At 48.2% G+C, this 20,568-nt stretch overlaps 1 protein-coding gene across 3 annotated transcripts; it reads right to left on the bottom strand.

The window, feature by feature from the left end:
• Positions 1 to 807: 807 nt before the first annotated feature.
• ZBTB44 (zinc finger and BTB domain containing 44) lies at positions 808 to 20,195 on the bottom strand (the record flags this gene model as incomplete). 3 transcript variants are annotated; one of them, XM_084275090.1, is made up of 5 exons in its annotated part: positions 808 to 1,090; positions 3,202 to 3,502; positions 7,275 to 7,384; positions 12,620 to 12,704; positions 19,178 to 20,195. In XM_084275090.1, 5 exons carry the CDS (start codon positions 20,193 to 20,195, stop codon positions 808 to 810), a joined length of 1,797 nt encoding a protein of 598 aa, XP_084131216.1. The 3 variants fall into 3 exon arrangements, with proteins under 3 accessions (XP_084131216.1, XP_084131215.1, XP_084131214.1); XM_084275089.1 differs by having other exon boundaries at positions 7,275 to 7,438; XM_084275088.1 differs by having other exon boundaries at positions 7,275 to 7,458; positions 12,616 to 12,704.
• Positions 20,196 to 20,568: the final 373 nt, after the last annotated feature.

The following is a 20,568-nucleotide window of genomic DNA, read 5'->3' on the forward strand; positions in this document are numbered from 1 at the left end:
TTCCCACCCCTAACCTTAAGCTTGGGCCAATGTGGATGTGCTATTTGATCAAGAGGTTTGTTAAAAAAGCCTGGAATAGAAGAAGTAGGATTGACTACCTGGCACGGCATCACTTGGTTTGTCCAAACTGATTCATCTGAGATGAAAAAACAGGGGACAAATGTGTTTGGGGGGGGAAAAAGCACGTGGCTGTTGGTTCCAAAACCACTCGCTGCTCCCAGGGCAGGGGGGGGTACAGCAAGTGCTCTGGGAAACAGCAGGCAGGGAGATAAGATAGGAAGTGTGGTGGGTTTTATTTGTGTTTTTTTAAGCAGAAGATTAAAGCATCCACTCCAAACTAGTCAAAACTGTTCAGCAAGGATTCCCATAGCATCCTTTTGCTTGTCATCTGAAAGAGGTTTCCTCTGATTGCTTTCCCTTAACCAGAGGGGTCTGCAGAAGCCAGAGAAACTTTAACGAGCTGCTCTAACTGTGGAAGAAGCAGTTTAAAAAGTGATCTGAAACGGGCTGCTGTTCTTCTTCAGAAGTGTCTCACGGCTTCCACGATGTTCTGACTAAGATCTTTTTGTGCATTCAGTCTCAAAAGTGTTTTCACAGAAGTGATCATTCAGTCATGGAAAATAAGGTAACATCTGTTGCAGTTTCCCATTTAAAGCGCAGCTTACGAAGGAAAAAAGGGGGAAACCTCCCCACTTTTGTTGGGTTTTTTTTTTTAAAAAAAGAAAAAATTAAATTAAAATGTACAGGACCAAACACAGGCACTTTCCAAAGAACAAAAAAAGAATTAAAATGAAACCAAACCATGAATTATTCAATAGTAATAGATGACAGCTCCTGTTTCGGAGGGTCACCTGCGGCTGCCTCAGCAGTGGCGTTAGTCTTTGGCTGCTCTGGCACATCTTCTTCCTTCTCTGCCAACCCACCCAGAGACCCCAAGGGGAAAGTGCTTTCACAATTCTGAGTCGACGACACCTGTGAAATGACAGGCATTTGGACAGAAGAGTTGCTTTCAAAGCCATGCTCCCCTAGCTCATACTGCCCGAGGGTCTCTTCTTGTTCCTGGTTTAAGTAGTCCGGTACTAGGAAGTCACTAGAAGAGGGGCAAAGGACAGAAGAGAAATGTCATTTCTCACACAAACATCAGCAGCATCACTTTCTTTGTAGCATTTACATCAGTTGACACACAGAAAGCTCCGCGCTGCATCGCGCAGAGAACAACAGAGTCATTCCAGGTCCCTCTGAGATCATCACAGCGACACACTTCACTAAGCACCATCACCCACTTCTCATTCCAACACGTGCAGAATGTACTCAAACAGCATCTATGGTGCTCACCCCCCCCTCACCCCCGCTTCCTACACAGCCACAGCTCGTTCTTTAGATTGCATCACCCTGATGAGAATGGAAGTTAATGTCTGGAGCATCCTATGGCATTGGAAACCCCATTGATATAAAAAAAAACCACAACCCCAAACAAACCCCAGCAAAAAGGGAGCAAGATCAACCTTTGAAAACAGAAACAAAAAGGAGTTCAGCACCGGCCAAGAAATCCATGGGCCTTTTTCCACCACCCCAGAAACAGCAGCAGCACTCCTCTCAGAGTGGACAGGCTGGAAACAGAAGCATGAGGCAAGGAAGCAAAGGTTTCTGCAGGAAGAGTTAAAGGGGCTGCCAGCCACAGCGGCGTGTGGTGATGCTGAGATGCTGAGATGCACCACGCTACCCTGAGAAGAAAGGAATGGTGTTTCCTTCCTGTCTCAGTCCTTCCTGGACAACACTTCCTTTACCTTACTCTTACTAACTGCTGGCTGATTGTATCCCAAGAGTATCTACCACGCTCTCTGGTAGCGTTTTCAGGGCAAATACTCAGCGCCAGCCAGGTAGGTTGGTACTCCTGGCAGTGCCTGGGTTATACTGGCAATCCATTTAAAAGCAGTCACTTTCTTCTACAGCAGCAGCAATCACTGCTTCAACTCCAAATCTGCCATCAACTACACTTAGTTTGTGAATTCAAACTAAAGGAAGCCCTAAGGACAACCAAAATCACATCCTTTTGTCTGCCTTTCATTGATGATGACACTAGAGCGCTCACCACAGCTGTGGCACCATCCCTTTTCGCTCTGGTTTTGGCACGGTGCTAAGAACAGAAGCTGTGTAAGCCCACAGACATAAAGCCCAGGGAGGGGGAAGTGACTGGCTTTCCTGGTTTGTTTTGCAATTTTTTTCTCATCCTATGTCCCTCTGGAGATAACCAGACAGAACAAAACGCTGCCATGGTTTGCAGGGGGCAAGCATTAACGCCTGGAAGCCAGGAGGGATGGGATGGCGTCGCAGATGCCACACCGCTTACAAGACATCCCTCTGGTGCACACCCAGGTGCGCTGTCTCTACAGATTCAAGAGCTGTGAGATCTATCCTCCCCCAATTACTCTCAGTGACTTTAGTGTCTTTCTCTCTCAGACTCCCAGGGCTACAAATTCCATTTGGAGGTGGGAACACAGCGCTAGGCTGGCGACTCAGAACCCTTCTGACAGCCCTACGTGAAGCGCATCTGTGAGATACGCCAAGTGTTTTGTGCCCTGATAAGGTCTGACCAGCCCTTACTATTTCAAACCCCCTTAGCCTGATTGTTTAGCAGCACATTACCTGGAAAATGAAACAAGAGAAGGTATGGAATCATGCAAGCTTTTCACAACATCCCCCCCCACACCAAGTACTTAGAATGAAAGCACATGTCTGTCCCAATGCAAGTGACTCTGTACGAGGTTTTGAATGGTTTACAGAACTCCACAGACACCAGGGTATAGAACCCTACTGCTTCACACCATCAGCCTGTCCACAGATACTACTGAAAAGAGAAACCAAGCAGCCCCAGAAGCAGCTTCTGCATCTCACTCGATTCTTCAGCGCCCCTCCTACACAGCTTACGCGCCGCAAGACAGACCAGAGAGAACAGAGAGTGGCAGAGGAAGGAATTGGGACTGGAATTAGCTGGCAACCTGAGGAGAGGCACAGCAGGCTGCCCTGAAAGCAGGAAAAGGTGATTTAGGAAGAAAAAAAATAAATAAATAAGGAAAAGGAGGAAAAAAATAATTAAAAAAAAATAAGAAAAAGGAGGAAAAATAATTAAAAAATTAATAAAAAATAATTTAAAAAAAAAAAAAGCAAGTTTCCCTGTTAGGTTTTTGCTGTGCACCTCACCTGCTCTGGAAGTAGTTTGCTAGCTCTGACGCTTCATGGTTCAAGCTCCTCAGGTGAACGATTAAATTTCCAGAGTTGGTGAACATGGCGCCGCATGTTTTGCACTCGTAAATCCGAGGCTTGCGGATAATATGCCGGGAAACCCGCATGTGGTGTTTATATTCCCCGAAGGAAGTGAAAGTGGCACTACATATCTGGCAGCGGAAACAGCGTTTACCTTCGTGCTTCAGGCGATGCATCTTGAGCGAGTAAGCTCGGGTGAACTTTTTCCCACAGCGGTCGCACTGAAATGGTTTAATGCCTGGGGAAAAGAGAGAGAGAGAGAGAGAGAGCAGAGGAAGGTTCAACTCGTGGAAGGAGAGGTCAACGGGCAAAGTGCTGACAGATTTCTAGAAGGGGAAGGAGGGTAGGTGTGGCTGGTCATGGCAAGGTGCTGTTTTAGGATGAAACTCCATGGTTAACTTGAGAATGGTAGAAAGGGTGAGGACAGGAGATGTTTCACTGTCTCAGAAGCAAGTGCCAAGGAATTTCTGAATAATCATAGAATCAGAGGATGGTCTGGGTTGGAAGGGACCCCAAGGGTCATACAGTGCCAAACCCCTGCCACAGGCAGGGACACCAACCTCCAGCCCTGGAGCTACACAAGGTTGCCCAGGGCCCCAGCCAACCTGGCCTTGAACACCCCCAGGGACGGGGCACCCACCCCCTCTCTGGGCAGCCCCTTCCAGCCCCTCACCACTCTCTCTGTAAAAAACTTCCCCCTAATCTCTCCTCTCACCCTTCCCTCCTTCAGCTTCACTCCATCCCCCTTGTCCTGCCATTATCTACTCTTCTAACAAGCTGAATCCCCTCCTGTTCCTCTGCTCCCTTCATGTGACCCTCCCGTAACTCTTACACATCACCTTCCTCACCGCTCACAAGGAACACAAACCTCCACGGATTATACAACGGTTCCCCCATCCTGAGCCACAGCCAAGAAGTATCTGAAAGCAGCAGTCAGCTCAAACCCCGCTTTGAACTCCTTTGATCTCGGGAGATTCTTGTGCCAGACTGGCTCCCAACAATGCAATTATCAGGCTACCCTTAATTGCAACGTCTTTTTCTGGCCTCACAGAAGTGTTCTGGCAGGGGGAACTGCCTGCACAAGGATGGCCCTGTAATGCAGCAGGAATGGTGATAAAAGGCTGGAGCAGCAGCCTTTATATCGCGTGGGAACCTTCCCATAGGAGGATTTTCAGCAACTTTGCACGACAGGCAGCTAAGTCAGCTCAGGCTCCTGCCTCTCAGGTTGGGTTTTTCTTTTTCCCTTCTTATTAATTTAGAAATTCTCTTCCTAGCTCATCTTTTGTTGATTTCAGGCACTAATAAACCCCTCCAACATACGAGCTCAGCGACACGTCCCCGTGGCTGAGGCCGCGCCGTCGCACCCAAACAGAACTGTTACAACATAAAAAGGCCAAATCACCAAAAGAGTTCAGATTTCCTAAAAAAAGCCTGAACTCTGGAAAGCAGGGAAAACCAAACAGGAGGCCAGGAACCTGGAAGATGGAGCTTTATTCATACCAGGGCCTGTCAAAGAATGAAAAAGGGTTTTTCAAAAGGCTGAATGTGCCTCAGCCCAGGCTAATTCCACCGGTCTTTCACCCTGCCTTCCTTATGTTCAAAGTGGGAGCTGAACTCTTAATTGGGGCTGTTACACAGAGAAAGCTGTAGTTAAGGTTACACTCCTTGTTAAGCATGTGAAAACAAGTTAATAGACTAGAAATTTGTCTTGTGGAGGGAAAACTTCACGTGCTGGCCTCCTGTCTCCTGATCCGCTGAGGGAAATCTCTTGGCCGTTTTGCTTGGGTGAAAAAACTCCCAAGGTTGACAGGTTTGGAGAGGTTCTTTTGAGCACTAATTATGCTAAAGCAGCACTGAACTGTCACCCAGCATTGCTAGCTGATGGGTCAGTTAGAGATCAGAGAGTCACAGAACCATAAGGCTTGGAAGGGACCTCCAGAGCTCATGGGGTCCAACCCCCTGCCAAAGCAGGGTCCCTAGGACAGGGCACACAGGGCAGTGTCCAGACGGGGCTGGAATCTCTCCAGAGAAGGAGACTCCACACCCCCTGGGCAGCCTGTCCCAGGGCTCCCTCACCCTCACTGGGAAGAAGTTCTTCCCCAGATTGGTGGGGAACTCCCTGTGCTCCAACTTGAGCCCATCGCCCCTTGTCCTGTCCCCACAGACACTGAGCAGAGGCTGCCCATGTCCCCCTGTGTCCCACCCTTCAGATCTTTATACCCATTGATCAGATCCCCTCTCAGGCTGCTTCTCTCCAGGCTGAACAGCCCCAGCTCACTCAGCCTTTCCTCACAGGGGAGATGCTCCAGGCCCTTCATCCCCTTCGTAGCCTCCTCTGGACTCTCTCCAGGAGATCCCTGGCTGGTTTATCCCAGGGAGCCCAGCACTGGACACAATGCTCCAGGTGGGGCCTGACCAGGGCAGAGCAGAGGGGGAGGATCCCCTCCTGTGACCTGCTGGCCACGCTCCTTTTAATGCTTTGCTGAAGCCTGTCTGCCAGTTAAGACATCAGCAATGGGCTTGGGATCATTTTCCACAGGATAAACCCACAAAGTTTGCTTTTTAAGTATTAAACACAGATTATTACAGCTGCCCTAAGCACAGCACAGTCATTTTTCTTGAAGGGATATGACAAACAATTGCTGACAATGAAAATAAAAAAATATTGCACAACTTGACAATTGAGGTCACTGTGCTTAAAAAGGGTACAGCATCAGCTCACAGGTAAAAATCAAGCTCAATCCAGGAGATGCTAAACCACGATGCTCAGTGTTCACAGAATGACAAGGTTGGAAAAGACCTTTAAGATCATCGAGTCCAACCATCCCTGTGCTGTGCTAAACCAGCTCCCTGAGCACCTCATCTCCCCTCTGTTAAACACACCCAGGAGCAGGGACTCAGCCCCCTCCCTGGGCAGCCTGGGCCAGGCCCTGACAACTCTGCCAGGGAAGAATTCTCTCCTCACAGCTGCTCTGACCCTGCCCTGGCGCAGCTTGAGCCCATTGCCCCTTGTCCCAGCTCCTGGCCCCTGGCTGAAGAGACCAGCGCCCACCTCTCGGCACACTCCTGGCAGGGCAGGGGAGGTGGGGAGAAGGGCTCCCCTCAGCCTCCTCTTCTCCAGGCTCAACACCCCCAGCTCCCTCAGCCGCTCCTCAGAGGATTTGCCCTCCAGCCCCTTCCCCAGCCTGGTTGCCCTTCTCTGGACACGCTCCAGGACCTCCATGTCCTTCTGATGCTGAGGAGCCCAGAACTGGACCCAGCACTCCAGCTGCAGCCTCCCCAGTGCCCAGCACAGGGGCTCAATCACTTCCCAGTTTGAGTGCAATAACCCTCTAATATTCTCTTTGCACGCTGAGAAGTCAATGCTATTGCCAGGTAATGTTGACTGGCCTTGTGAAATATTGACAGTGAAGACATTGGGAGCTCACACTCCAGTCAGGAATGAAAAGGAAAGCAGCAGTTCAGGGATCAGAGACTCAGAGGCCCATTCAACACAAACCTTTTGCTACCTGGACTATCTGCAGAAGCTAAATTGATTATCGAGCCAACTCAGTTGTCCTGCCATCCCTCTGACATTTCCAAGATCCAAAGGCACACAATGATCTTCAACCCAAGGGCATCAGACAGTATTTTCTACATTATCTGTGAGTCCCCACTAAACCACAGCAAACAACTGCAACAAGAGGAAGGATTTCAATCCCCATCCTCCTCTAGCATAAATATCCTTTTATTCCATCACAAATCTTTACCATGAACATGATTTATTCCCATGAGTTGCAGGCAATCAAAGGGTTGGTTTTTTCCCAGCCCCCACAAACACTGATCACCCACTGATCACTTGATCACCACCTATCAAGTCTGGATGTGATGTACCAAAACAAGCGTCCAGTGAGAATTCAGTTACCTCCACCCAACCTTTCCCAAGCACTTGGCAGGTGTTTAGAGAAGAATCCCATTATTCCCTTTGCCTCTAAATTAGGAAACCCAGAGGAAACAGGAAGGTTCCTTACCTGAGTGGATAAGCATGTGTTGTTTTAAGTTCTGAATGCGAGTGAACCGGACCCCGCAGGTTGGACACTGAAAAGGTCTGTCTGGACCATTTGGGCTGGGTCTCTCTGTGCTGCTGGTAGAAGGAGCAATGTAGAGTTGGTAGGGGTACTGAACGTTCTCCAAACTACAAAGAAAAAAGTTCAACTGATTTACAAGCAAGCTAGAGGGAAGAAATAAGCAGCCTTGCCCATGGGAAGCTGAACCTTTGCAGGGCCTTTTGGATTTCTGTGGAGATGTGGTTTTAGGCTGGAAATCTCTGCCTCCATAGCAGTATTCCTGACCTCCACCTGGAGTCTCCTTGTTAACTGAATTTGCACATCTGAACACAACCAGAGAACAACCTCCTGGCTTCTGTTTCTTTGGGCAACAGGGTCTGAGCACCAGCTGCAGATTGAACTCTATTTTCCAGGCATTGGGGTTTTTCTCAAGCACATGGATGGCTGACAATTGTCACACAGTCCCCATTTCTCAAGCACATGGATGGCTGACAATTGTCACACAGTCCCCATTTCTTAAGCACATGGATGGCTGACAATTGTCACACAGTCCCCATTTCTCCAGCACATGGACAATCATCACAATTCTTCCCAAGGAAGAATTTAAAGCACAGGGCAAAGCAGAAAGCAAAGGAGTATTCTGCAGCTTCAGTGGTATTTCCCAATGAAATTAAAGCCAATTCATTTTCATTTCGATCCAAGCTCAGTGCACAACCACCAGTATTTCCAATCACTTTGTATTTCTAAGTTTAAAATACTAATTTAATTAATCAATACGTGCTGCTGGTCCGACTCGTTGGGCTCTCTGAGAGCGGCTCAAGCCCTGCACTTAAAACACAGCACGTGGAATACAGCAGAGGAGCACTTTAACTTTCAAAGTCATTTATTTAAAACCCAACTAATTGCTCCTCCACAGCCTCCAGCTGCAAAACTGTTCAAGGGAGCTGCAGAGTTATAATCCAAGTCCTCTGGCAAGGAACTTGCTCTGCTCAAGGGCGCAGTGGAATAAACCACATCTGCTGGTACAAACACCCTAACAACAGGAGTTTGTACTTACCTGGGGTTTCCCTTTCCTGAGCATTAAGGTCTATTTTGTTGTTGTTGTTGTTGACAGAGACATTTCAGCTTGCTGGCAGCCTAATGGCAGGTCAGACATCAGTGGCAGCAGGGGACTGCTCTGACCTGGAATCCTCCGTGGCCAGAACAAGGCAATTTTGGTTTTACTAAACTGTAATGTCTGAAGTGTAGTAAGAAAAAAGTACAGCCATGGCTCCTGTTGCACACAGTCAGAAAGTCTCCTTACCCAAACAAATCCTTTCACCAGTCTCTGCTTTCACCTCCAGCCCAGGCTGTGGGTTCCAAGGTTGAGCTGAGTTTGCTGAAGGCTCACTGAGGTGCACTCTGCACAAATCCCCAAGGACCTTCCCGCTGCTGTGGTGGATGTAAACTGCTCCAGACATTTGTAATGCTCCCCCAGCAATAAATTTAAAAGGGAATTTATTGTTGCAAGCTGCTAATTCCTCCCTCCCAGTGCTGCTGCCTGTTGCTGGTGGGGATGCTGGGATGCACTTTGGGGATGCTGGTGCCTATCCTAGGGGAAAAAAGCCTGGAGCAGCACAAGAGGAGGAGAACTAGGATCATCTCTTTAAAAATCAATACATTAATTGTCTTTACTCTGGAAATGGACATCAGTACAACTGTGAGAACCGAGCATCTCAATTCCAAGCATGAGCCCAATGGGGCTCAGTGGGAAAAGTTCCAGTATCTGGAGAGAGAGAGAGAGAGCACCAGGCACCTCTCCATATAGGTGAGATTAAGTTTCCTGCAGCACCTTATATCAATTGGGCTGTAAAAGCAGTAAGGGCTTCTGGTCTCTCCTGGGAACTGCAATAATATTTGCTCTAAGGGAGAAATTTTATTGCCCTTCACTGCTTTTTATACACAGTAGGATCTTGGAGAGCTGTGGAAACTAGAGATGCTGACAGGGTTGTTGATCTTTGCTAAAAAGGGATTACTTGCAAAAGGGGAGGTACCAGCTCCTACCCTGGCTGGGCAGAAGGTTCATGGTCTAAACAACCCAACTGATGGCTCCCCAAATGCACGTGGAACAAAGGGGAGTCTTTTTAAGTGTGGGTTTGGACTTTCTAACCAAACATCTGAAGAACCCTGGCCCTTCTGCTCTTCTTCAGGAGCAGATCAGCAAGTGAAGAACAGATTTGACTCTACTTGGGATGTGGAAACACTTCGTTTTGCTTCGGGAGCTGGTACGACCCTACACTTCCCCACTGAAAACTCCATCAACAGAGACTCACAGGCAGGTCTGGTATGCAAAGATAAATATTAAAAAAAGAAACAAACCCCAAGCAAACCAAGTTTCCTAGGTCCTTCCTCATTTCTGTGTTAGGGGCCAAAAGTGCATCGTGCTCCTAGAGCTTTCTAAGGAGACATTTAAACTAGGGCAGAAATTTGGGGCCACAGCTGTCCTTGGGCTTTCAGCTCATCCTCACAGGCTGGCCCAGGGCCAGCTTCTCTGCAACTGAAACAGGAAGGAGAAGTGCTATGGGGACAATAGCCCAAGAAGAAGTGTTTTCTTTTTCTTCTGAGAAAGGCTGGTTAAAGCAGATAAAATAGGAATCAGGAGGCTCTGTGGGTACCAGTGACTGGGATGTCTGTCTTTTCCCATCCTTACGCTGCAAGCAGGCTGAAGTACCTCGTGGTGGTGGAACTGTGGACCTTAGCTCAAGGAAGAAATCCCAGTTGAAGCTCAATCTTGTTTTCTCTCTTCTGCTTCTCTCCCCCCCTCCAACCCCACCTACGCTCAATGTTTCGTGGCTCACAATTTGTGATAAACGTGGCATTTGGCAGGTGAGATTCATCTAACTCAGAGAACTTCTGTCGCAGCTGGATAAAGGGACAGGTTTCAAATGTGTTCATTTTGGTTTACTCACAACACTCTCCCTTCTTTTCCCCCAGAGATTATACCCACATTCAGCTCTGGAAACTCAACTCCAACAAACATGAACGCCAGAACGCTCAGTGAGCTGACAATCGCTCCCTAACTGTAAGCAGCAGTGATTTTAGAGAAGATTTTATGTTAGCAATAATTTTGGAGATTCTCCTGATATCACAGAATCACAGGGGTTGGAAGGGACCTTGAAAGATCAAGTCCAACCCCCCCTGCCCAAGCAGGGTCCCTAGGACAGGGCACACAGGTCGGTGTCCAGACGGGGCTGGAATCTCTCCAGAGAAGGAGACTCCACACCCCCTGGGCAGTCCCAGGGCTACCTGAGACCAGCCATAAAACCAGCCAATGCTGTCTTAGGGATCTACACTAGGAGAGTGTGTTGTAATCCAGAAGTGAAGCATCAGAGAAGGGGTACAGCACGCTTCAGAGGGCTTTAACACTTCACAGATTCCCCTATACGTGCTTATTAAGCCAACAACCACTACGTGTGACCTGCTGTTTAGGAAAGACTGATTAGGGAGCAGGATCAATTAATTACCTTCGTTATTTCACACACAAACACAAGAGAGAGCCTCAATTTTGACACATTTATGATTCTTTCCACAGTGGCAAGGATTGGAAAGGTGCATTTAAAGTAAATACCAAGGAAAAAGGGAGGGAAATTGTCTCTGTCATTATGATTTCTTGTGATTCAGCTAGAGATAAATATTTGGGTTGATTCAAAACTCTCTATTACCTCATTTTATGCACCCAAACTTGTGCTTGAAATGGGAATTTGAAAGCCCAGTGCTGGAAGGGCTGTTATAGCATCTCAGAAGGCACTGTCCCATCTGGACAGGCACAAATATGTATACAGGCAGACACATGAAAGAAAACTTGTTATGACTTAGAAGTGCCATTTTCACACATTTTAGCTCATTCCCAGAACAATTAGAGTCTTGGCACTCTCATTTGAATGGGTAAAACCAATCACTTGGTGGAAAAGTTTAGTTCTGGAGTCCAAAGTTTTTTCATCAATCCCCCTAACTATTAGTTCCCTTCTGGTTTCTATAAACCATGTGCAAGTTCTAGTTCATTTTGCTGACGCTTCTGCTACTCCCAGACTTCTTATTTTCCAACTTGGCCTTAAACTAAGGCAAACACTCCTTCCTTCCCTGCAGGGCAGAGATCTTTTACTAGGAATTTGCAGCACATGAGAAGGATTTTGGTGTATTTTCAGTTTTTCTACGTGGTTTGCACTGAAGCTCTGTGATTTCACAGGGAATTTCTGGAATAACCCAGTGCTGAGAAGGTGCACTCCACTTGCCTTTAGAATTCCAGCTTTAAAAACCTGGCTTAGTTCTAATGCAGCTTGTGCTCCTACTATAAATCCCAAGCTTAAGTGCTGGGTATTCTTTTTATACCCAGAGTTTGTTAGCAGCTAGATAAAATCTTCCCTGCCACACAACAAAATCTTATCTAGGCAGTTATTTTCCCTTCAGATTTAATCCTCCAACAGGGCAGGTTTTTAGATGGAAACAGCAGGAAAGATTTTATGAGCTATGAAAACGCAGCTCTTGATAGTTATCTCTACCAGGAGTTTCACTTGACACACTTTCTGGAACAACTCCCAGAGGTTTTTGGGCTTTTATTTCTTCCTGAGTTCTGCTTGTCTAACGAAACACTACGCAGGAGCTGCCTTGTCAATACTTAAAATACCACAAAAGCAAAGAAGTAGAAGCACAGGCTGGTTGTGTGTGCCCAGGAATGCAGCCATCCAGGTACATCACTTCTCTCTCTGGCCAAGCAGAAATGGTTTTAGTTGAGCCTTCCCTGTCAATCTTCTCTTAATAAATCACACAGCACAACAAAGGATGGTGAAATATTTACAGCAAGCAACACACAGCCCTCTTGGTGAGAAGCTACAAGCAGAAAGTTTGGGAGAAAAGCTTTAAGGCTGCTCTGCAGAGCCAAGACCAGGTGACTTGTTTTTGTTTTTGTTGCTTTTGTGGCTTTCCATCAGCTTCAGCAGGCATGCAAATACCACCCCTGCTTCACAGCAAAGGGTTTTTGAACTTTATTTGCTAATAAAGAGCAGTGGTGAAGAAACAGCCAAACCAGGAGGCTCTTTCTTCACCAGTGTTGCCTGGAAATAGGAAGTGAAAAGCAACGTGGAAGCACATTCTGACTTTCATCACCTACATTCTTCTACCTCACCTGATCCTCCAGGCACTGATTGTACTTTGATCAACACAGAGGAGGAGACGTAGGAAGAAGTGAACATTCTGGGATTAAGGCTGGGTGAGGGTAATTAGAGGCACAGCACTTGGTGCAGAACAGTTTGCATGCTGAGTTGGGTACATACCGATCATCATCATCTGCATGAGCGTTAGTGCCAGAGGTACTTTGGAGTGTGGGCAATCCCTCCGTAACCCCCTCATCTATTGAGCCTAGGCAAAGAAAAAAGGGCAGTTTAATGCAAATAAAGTGTTCAAGAAGGGGTGGGGGGGAGGGCAGGTGAACACACATAAAGCTTCTTTCCCAAATCTCTGTGAGATGCTGCTTCCTGGGTGATAGGATATTAGAATTCTCTTGGGAAAACCATTTAGAAGCCCCAGAGGCAACATGTTCTGACCCAGCTTCTCCTCTGCACAGACTGTCTAGAGAACAGACAACTCAATAAAGGGCAAATATTTGGCATACCTAGAAAATGGAAAGAATCTCTGTTAAATACAGCCAGAGTTTTCAAAACACATCCAGAACTAACAGCTGTAAAGCAGAAATGTGACGTTGCCTTCCCTTCAAGGGTCAACTTCAACGCTTCTTGAGCAATAGAGTTCAACCCTACATTGGTTTTGTCTTTCAAATCATCTCTCTCTATATGTATCTCCATCCATTGATAATGCCATCATTTATTGATAAGATGCTGAGACAAGAAAAGCCCTCTGAGAAATTGGAAGCACACCACCAAGGAGACCAAACATCTGTTCATGAGAAAAGCACCTACATGAGGTCATCCCAAAGCCCCGTTCAAGGAAGCACAGCTCAAGTGGGTTTTGGAGATGGAATCTAAAGTAAATGCAGCACTGAAGGAAAACCTGACTTCACCTTGTGCCTGATGACCTCACTCAGAGTCCTGCATTCAATCCTTGTTTAGGTGTATTAAGCAAGGTTAGTTCCGGGCTCCTCAGCATCAGAAGGACATGGAGGTCCTGGAGCGTGTCCAGAGAAGGGCAACCAGGCTGGGGAAGGGGCTGGAGGGCAAATCCTCTGAGGAGCGGCTGAGGGAGCTGGGGGTGTTGAGCCTGGAGAAGAGGAGGCTGAGGGGAGCCCTTCTCCCCACCTCCCCTGCCCTGCCAGGAGGGTGCAGAGAGGTGGGCGCTGGTCTCTTCAGCCAGGGGCCAGGAGCTGGGACAAGGGGCAATGGGCTCAAGCTGCCCCAGGGCAGGGTCAAAGCAGCTGTGAGGAGAGAATTCTTCCCTGGCAGAGTTGTCAGGGCCTGGCCCAGGCTGCCCAGGGAGGGGGCTGAGTCCCTGCCCCTGGGTGTGTTTAACAGAGGGGAGATGAGGTGCTCAGGGAGCTGGTTTAGCACAGGACAGGAACGGTTGGACTTGATGATCTTCAAAGATCTTTTCCAACCTGGTGACTCTGTGATTCAAGGTGATTTTGGCCTGACTGCAGCACAGCAGAGAGGGAGGTTGGGAGTACAGCACTAAAACAACTCAAAGAACTGGTACCTGCCCCTGCCAACCAGACCCCTTGATTAAACAAAGCAATAAACCCCTCTTGTTTTGGTGAAGTGTGACCAGTGGGATAAGGCACGTTACGTCGCATAGGCACAGGCTGCATCTCTCATGTGCCTCCTTCTCCCTCACATCGTCTAGAGGTGATTAAAAATGAACCACTGAACCCCACTGGATTTCAAAAGGGTCAGAGTCATTGCTGTTCCTCTCCCAAATCATGATACACATTGATTAGTATCACAGAGTCACATGGAGGTGGTGCTACAGCAACAAGTACTTCTGCTTTTGAGGAGCGTGGCAGGTGAGCGACCCCAATTTGGGAACCCTTCTCTGCAGCTCACTAGGAAAACCAAGTATCATTAGGTCCTACAATGCCAAGTGTCAGGCAAAATGAAAAACCAAAGAGGAGGAACAAAGGCATGGGAAGAGGAGCAGAGAACGTGCTGCTTTTATCAAAAAGAATGAGAGTACCATCCCAAAAAAAGGGCTGTCCCTATAAAGGACAGAGCATCCAAAGCCTTATCCCAGGGCAAAATTATCACCTTAATGGGACCCTGCAGCTTCAAAATAAGGCCAGTAGAATCAAAATGCCTAATTTTATTAGGAGCTGACCAACTCTGGTTGGGAAGCTCAGCAACTACACCACTACACAGTGACTAAAGTTCATCCCCCTCCTGATTAATCCTTCTTTCTCAAGAAACACTTGCCCAAAAGTCTCCTGAAAAAAAGCAGCCTGACTGCTCTTAGGTTTAATTTTATGCCTTCACCTCTCAAATGGAAAGAGTGTTAATGAGTTATGAAGATATCTTCTCAGACATAGCTATTGTTGTCACCATAACGACTTCTTTACCGCGGCCCCGCTTCGCGTCTCCTCCCGTATTTTAAGTGCTTCCAAACACAATAAATTACAAATGAACAATTCCTGAAATTGCCCAAAGAGTGAATAAAAGCTTTTTGCAGTATCAGAGAGAATGCTTTTATAAATGCACTATAAAACACTGAGATAAATATATGCAATTACACCAGGAAAATACAACCAAGGAAGAGAAAGCTTGACGCGAACAGATCGTGCTGCCTCCGTTGGCTTCTTCTCGTGTTACCCTGTAAGGAAATAGATCTTGGGGAGGTAAGAAGTGCTTTCTAGCCCCACAGCATGCCTTGCTGTATGTTAGGTGCAGGGAAACTGTGCTGAAAAGCCAGAGCACTGCTCCTCTTTATAGCAAAAGGTGAGTAAAAGCTGTTACAAGGCCAGTTGCTCGTGGCGTGCAAAGGCCACCGAGTAGTAAATCAAACACATCCAAAGACAAAGAACAGATTTGTGTTTTGAAGACTTTGGCTGAGCACATTTTCCTTCTCTTTGTAGCTGATTTAAGGAAGAACACAACATGCTAACATCCTCCCTAACAGACACAGAGGTATAATTAAGCAGCAGAGCCCCTAATGCCTAAGACCCTCGTGCAAACAGCCAGGTACTTGATCTCAGCGGTACAAAACCCAGGATAGGAAATGGAAAATGGAACAAGTCTTTCCCAAAAAATGTCACCTGGCCTCAACACCTTTAGAAGGCAGATGTGCAGAGTTGCCTGTCAACAGAAATCATCCCAGGAAACCTGCTAAATTCAGTAAGGTGCCTGCCTATCGGAGTATGCTCAAAGGTGTTTGCTGTTTAAGAGGTTCTCAAGGAGGAGATTTTCTAGCACTGAGTGACCCCTCTGCACAATTCAGTCCTACACCCACCTCCTCACGTCCCAGTGCATCCAAGCCACTTTTGGGTATGCAATTTTTCTGTTACTTCCAACTCCAAGAGATGTATCCCCATCCATCCTCCCCTCAAACTTCTCTAGGTTGCACCTACTCATCTGTAACATTCAGTTTGTTCTTCTAAGCTGCCTGGCTGTGAGGTTTATAGTCAGTAAAACTCCTTCCTTTCCCTTGATAGACTATTTTTATCTTTTCCTAATCATTGTTTCTCCTTGCTCTATTTTGCCTGTGATGGTACAGAGTCACAGAATCACAGGGGTTGGGAGGGACCTCCAGAGCTCATGGGGTCCAACCCCCTGCCAAAGCAGGGTCCCTAGGACAGGGCACACAGGTCGGTGTCCAGATGGGGCTGGAATCTCTCCAGAGAAGGAGACTCCACACCCCCTGGGCAGCCTGTCCCAGGGCTCCCTCACCCTCACTGGGAAGTTCTTCCCCACATTGGTGGGGAACTCCCTGTGCTCCAACTTGAGCCCATCGCCCCTTGTCCTGTCCCCACAGACACTGAGCAGAGGCTGCCCATGGCCCCCTGGGTCCCACCCTTCAGATCTTTATACCCATTGATCAGATCCCCTCTCAGGCTGCTTCTCTCCAGGCTGAACAGCCCCAGCTCACTCAGCCTTTCCTCACAGGGGAGATGCTCCAGGCCCTTCATCCCCTTCACAGCCTCCTCTGGACTCTCTCCAGGAGATCCCTGGCTGGTTTATCCCAGGGAGCCCAGCACTGGACACAATGCTCCAGGTGGGGCCTGACCAGGGCAGAGCAGAGGGAGGAAATTATGTAGAAGAGGTATCATTACACTGATGAAGTAATTTGCACCTCTTAGCACACACAACAAGGCTCTTCCAAAGTTCTTACTGGAATTAAGAACTGAGTCAAGACCAAACCTGTTCTCAACAAGGGCCACTTTTCCTGGAGACCACCCAGCAAATAGTTTATTTCTTTTAGTTTTTAAGCCTCTGTGCTGTTTTGGCAAACTAAATCAAAAGATTTCAACTTAAGCTGACAGTAAGCCTGCTCCTCAGGAAAGGCAAACAGCCTCATCTCCAGCACCTCCAGTAAATAACACATTTTCAGCTGGAAAAAGCATCGCCCATCTAAAAAATCTACACATAAGCTACACAAACTGAGGGGCACAACCAACAATGAAGAGTCTCCAAGGTTCAGAGGAGCAGAAAATGCTTTCTTTTCTTTTTAGTGAGTAGTTTTAACAGCACTGGTGACATATTGCAATCCAGGAAGGGTCAGAGCAAGCTACAACACTCACTTTCTTCAGAGAAAGCAGAGTGTTACACTGACTGAAGCAAACAAATAACCCAGGCTAGCAGGCTACATTTATTTACTTTGCTGTAGTTTATTTATTTGGTTAACTGGAGAGGCCTTTTGGTGCATAGAGGGTGTGAAGGAAGAGGACCAGGTACATTTGCCATCCTTAAGGTCTTCAAACAAAACAAATCAAGCCACTTAACTGAAAGCAAAACAGCTGACTGAGGCAAAATTTGGGTGATTAAACTCAAAACATTGCAAAACTTCTCTCTCCTGGCTTGCTAAGAGCCATCCAATGCGTTCTGTGCAAAGGAGGGGAGAGAGATCGTTATGGTAACCTTGCAGTATTAGCTATTAATAAAGAGCAGCCTGCTAGAAGAACCCAAAACTGGCTTCAAATGATCTTTCACAGGGAAAAAAAATAAGGTTTCTCTCCGAAATTGGCAGCATTTGAAGCAGCAACTTGAGAACCAAATCCCACAGAAATGGAAAGATTCTCAATATTATGACTGTGTGGTTTTGTTTTCGTCTGGGGCATTAAGATGACAGTGTTCCACCACTTATTTTGCAAACCTTCTTACAAAGGCTCTCTGTCCTGCTTATACAAGATGCTAGGTCTGATGCAAAGCACCATTCTATCCCTCTGTGGCTACAGCCACCAGCCTTTCAGATCTGGTGGTGCAGCTCAGCTGACATCACGCCTTTTGACGCTAATGAGAACAGAATTATTTCCCCCAGTCAAGCAACTAGAAGCAGAAAGGCACTGTCAATCCCTGCTGAAGAAGGAAGCCTACCAACAGGCTTAGTTTTCATAGCTGCTGTCTGCAAAGTGAATTTAAGAACCCCAAGTCACAGAATCACAGAATCACAGGGGTGGGAAGGGACCTCCAGAGCCCATCAGGTACAACCCCCTGCCAAAGCAGGGTCCCTAGGACAGGGCACACAGGTCCAGATGGGGCTGGAATCTCTCCAGAGAAGGAGACTCCACACCCCCTGGGCAGCCTGTCCCAGGGCTCCCTCACCCTCATCGGGTAAAAGTTCTTCCACATGTTGGTGTGGAACTCCCTGTGCTCCAACTTGAGCCCTCGCCCCTTGTCCTGTCCCCACAGACACTGAGCAGAGGCTGCCCATGTCCCCTGCATCCCATACTTAAGATATTTATAAACATTAATTAGGTCCCCCCTTCATCTTCTCTTCTCAAGACTGAACAGCCCCAGCTCGCTCAGCCTTTCCTCACAGGGGAGATGCTCCAGGCCCTTCATCCCCTTCGTAGCCTCCTCTGGACTCTCTCCAGGAGATCCCTGGCTGGTTTATCCCAGGGAGCCCAGAACTGGACACAATGCTCCAGGTGGGGCCTGACCAGGGCAGAGCAGAGGGGGAGGATCCCCTCCTGTGACCTGCTGCCCACACTCCTCTTGATGCCCCCAGGATCCCACTGTCCTTCTTGGCCCCGGGGCACACTGCTGGCTCATGGCCACCCTGACACCCACCAGCACCCCCAGGTCCTTCTCCACAGAGCTCCTCTCCAGCAGGTCACCCCCAGCCTGTCCTGATTCCAGCAGTTATTCCTTCCCAGGTGTCAGACTCTCCACTTGCTTCTGTTAAACCCCATCTGGTCTCTCCCTGCCCAGCTCTCCAGCCTGTCCAGGTCTCTCTGGTTGGCAGCGCAGTGTCCTGTGTGTCAGCCACCCCTCCCAGCTCTGTGTCATCGGGCACTTGCTGGGGGGTGACACTATTCCCTCATCAAAGTTGTCGATGAAGATGTTAAACAGGACTGGACCCAACACCGAGCCCTGGGGAACACGGCCAGTCACAGGTCTCCAGTCAGACTCTGCTCTATGAATCACAACCCTCTGGGCTCGGTCCAGTTCTCACCCCACCTCACTGTCCACTCATCTATCCCGTGCTCTCTCAGCTTTGCTATCAGGATGCTAAGGGAGACAGTATCAAAAGCCTTGCTGAAGTCAAGGCAGATGGCATCCACTGCTCTCCCTCCATCTACCCATCTGCCAGTCAGGGTTTACATAGAATGGGATGGGGGGTTGGGGAGTTGGGAAGCTGTTTCACAGATTTAAAGCGTGAGAAAACACAAAGCACATTCCCTCCACTACACCCTCTACTTACACAAACACCTCAAGCCCAGAAACAGTCATTACCTATGGAAGAAGACTGCGGGCTGATCAGGAGATCTTCCTGCACTTGCTCGCTGCCCGGGACCGTCTGCTGATCGCTCAGCGAGCTCTGGGACGCGCTAACGGGCTGCGACACCTCCTCGTGCACCTCCTCGTCGCTCAGCCTCTCCACCTTGACGCGCACGTCTTCCTCGATCACAAGGGGCGAGTTGGCTTTTGTGCTCTCACAGGTCACGTAGTCGGCCATCCTCCTGTTGGCCTCGGAGGGCCCAGGCATTTCCAAAGTCCTAGAGTTCTCCGTCTGCTTGGCCTTCTCAGACTGAAGCCTGCGATCGATTCCGAAAGGAAAAGTCCAAGGGAAAGCTAAGGATGAGTCCACGGGTTGATTTCTGGACTCTGGGTAAGAAGTGGAAGGATTCAGGACTTGGGGGGAACTCGTCTGGGTGTTACACTTGAGGGGGCTCTCCGGGGACATCACGATGTAGCTTTTGCGCTTCCTCCGCGACTCCCGGCACACGGGGATGGTTCTTTCCACCACGCTGCACTCCGAGGAGACAGGAGACAGGCTGCCATCCCGAGAAGCAAAATTGCAGTTTGCACTGTTCTCCTGTCCCGCATCCAGCACCTTCTCCTGCTGGCTGTTGGGTGTATTCCATAGAATGCTGGACTTCATGAACTCGGAGCACGTGCTCGCGACGCTGAACATCTGCATGTAGCTGGCTGCAGCCAGCACATCGATAATGTTTTCCGTGTTAATAGAGAGGGTGGCTGTGTAAGCGTATTCCAGGAGGGGTATAAAGCCCGTCACTGTCACGTGGTGCAGGTCTAACACGCTCTTGCTCTCATCCTCTGCTTGGCCAACCAGTTTGGAACGGAAGAAGTCGCTGCAGGCTGCCAGAACCACCTTGTGGGCCCGGAAGATTTTGTCCTGGACGCGGATGGTGATGTCGCAGAAGTGCCCGTCGTTGCGGAGCATGTTCAGCTTGCCCAGCATCTCCTGACTGTGAGCGGGGGAGTTATGAGTGAAGGTTTTAACACCCATCTTTAACACCTTTCCTCTAGAGTTCTTTTCCACACGCGAGGGGTCACAGGTGTCCTGAAACAAAAAGGGAAAAAAAACCACATCGTTTTCAGCTCCAAAAGCAAAAGAGAAGCAGCTTCACCCTTATGAAGACACTCCAGCCCAATTCTCTAGAGTCAGGTTGTTCTAGGATCCAGGCTGTGCAACAGACTAACTCTACAGAAGCACAATTCCCTGCTTAGAATTTTCCAAGATGTGGATCAATTCATTTCCAATCTATCACCAACATCACATTTCTGCTACTGCCCACTTGACACAAGCACTTAACACCCCTTGGAATCACAGAATCACAGACTGGTCTGGGTTGGAAGGGACCCTAAGGATCACAGAGCTC

Source organism: Gallinula chloropus (genome assembly GCF_964237585.1).
Source record: "Gallinula chloropus genome assembly, chromosome: 24".
NCBI classification, from domain to species: domain Eukaryota; kingdom Metazoa; phylum Chordata; class Aves; order Gruiformes; family Rallidae; genus Gallinula; species Gallinula chloropus.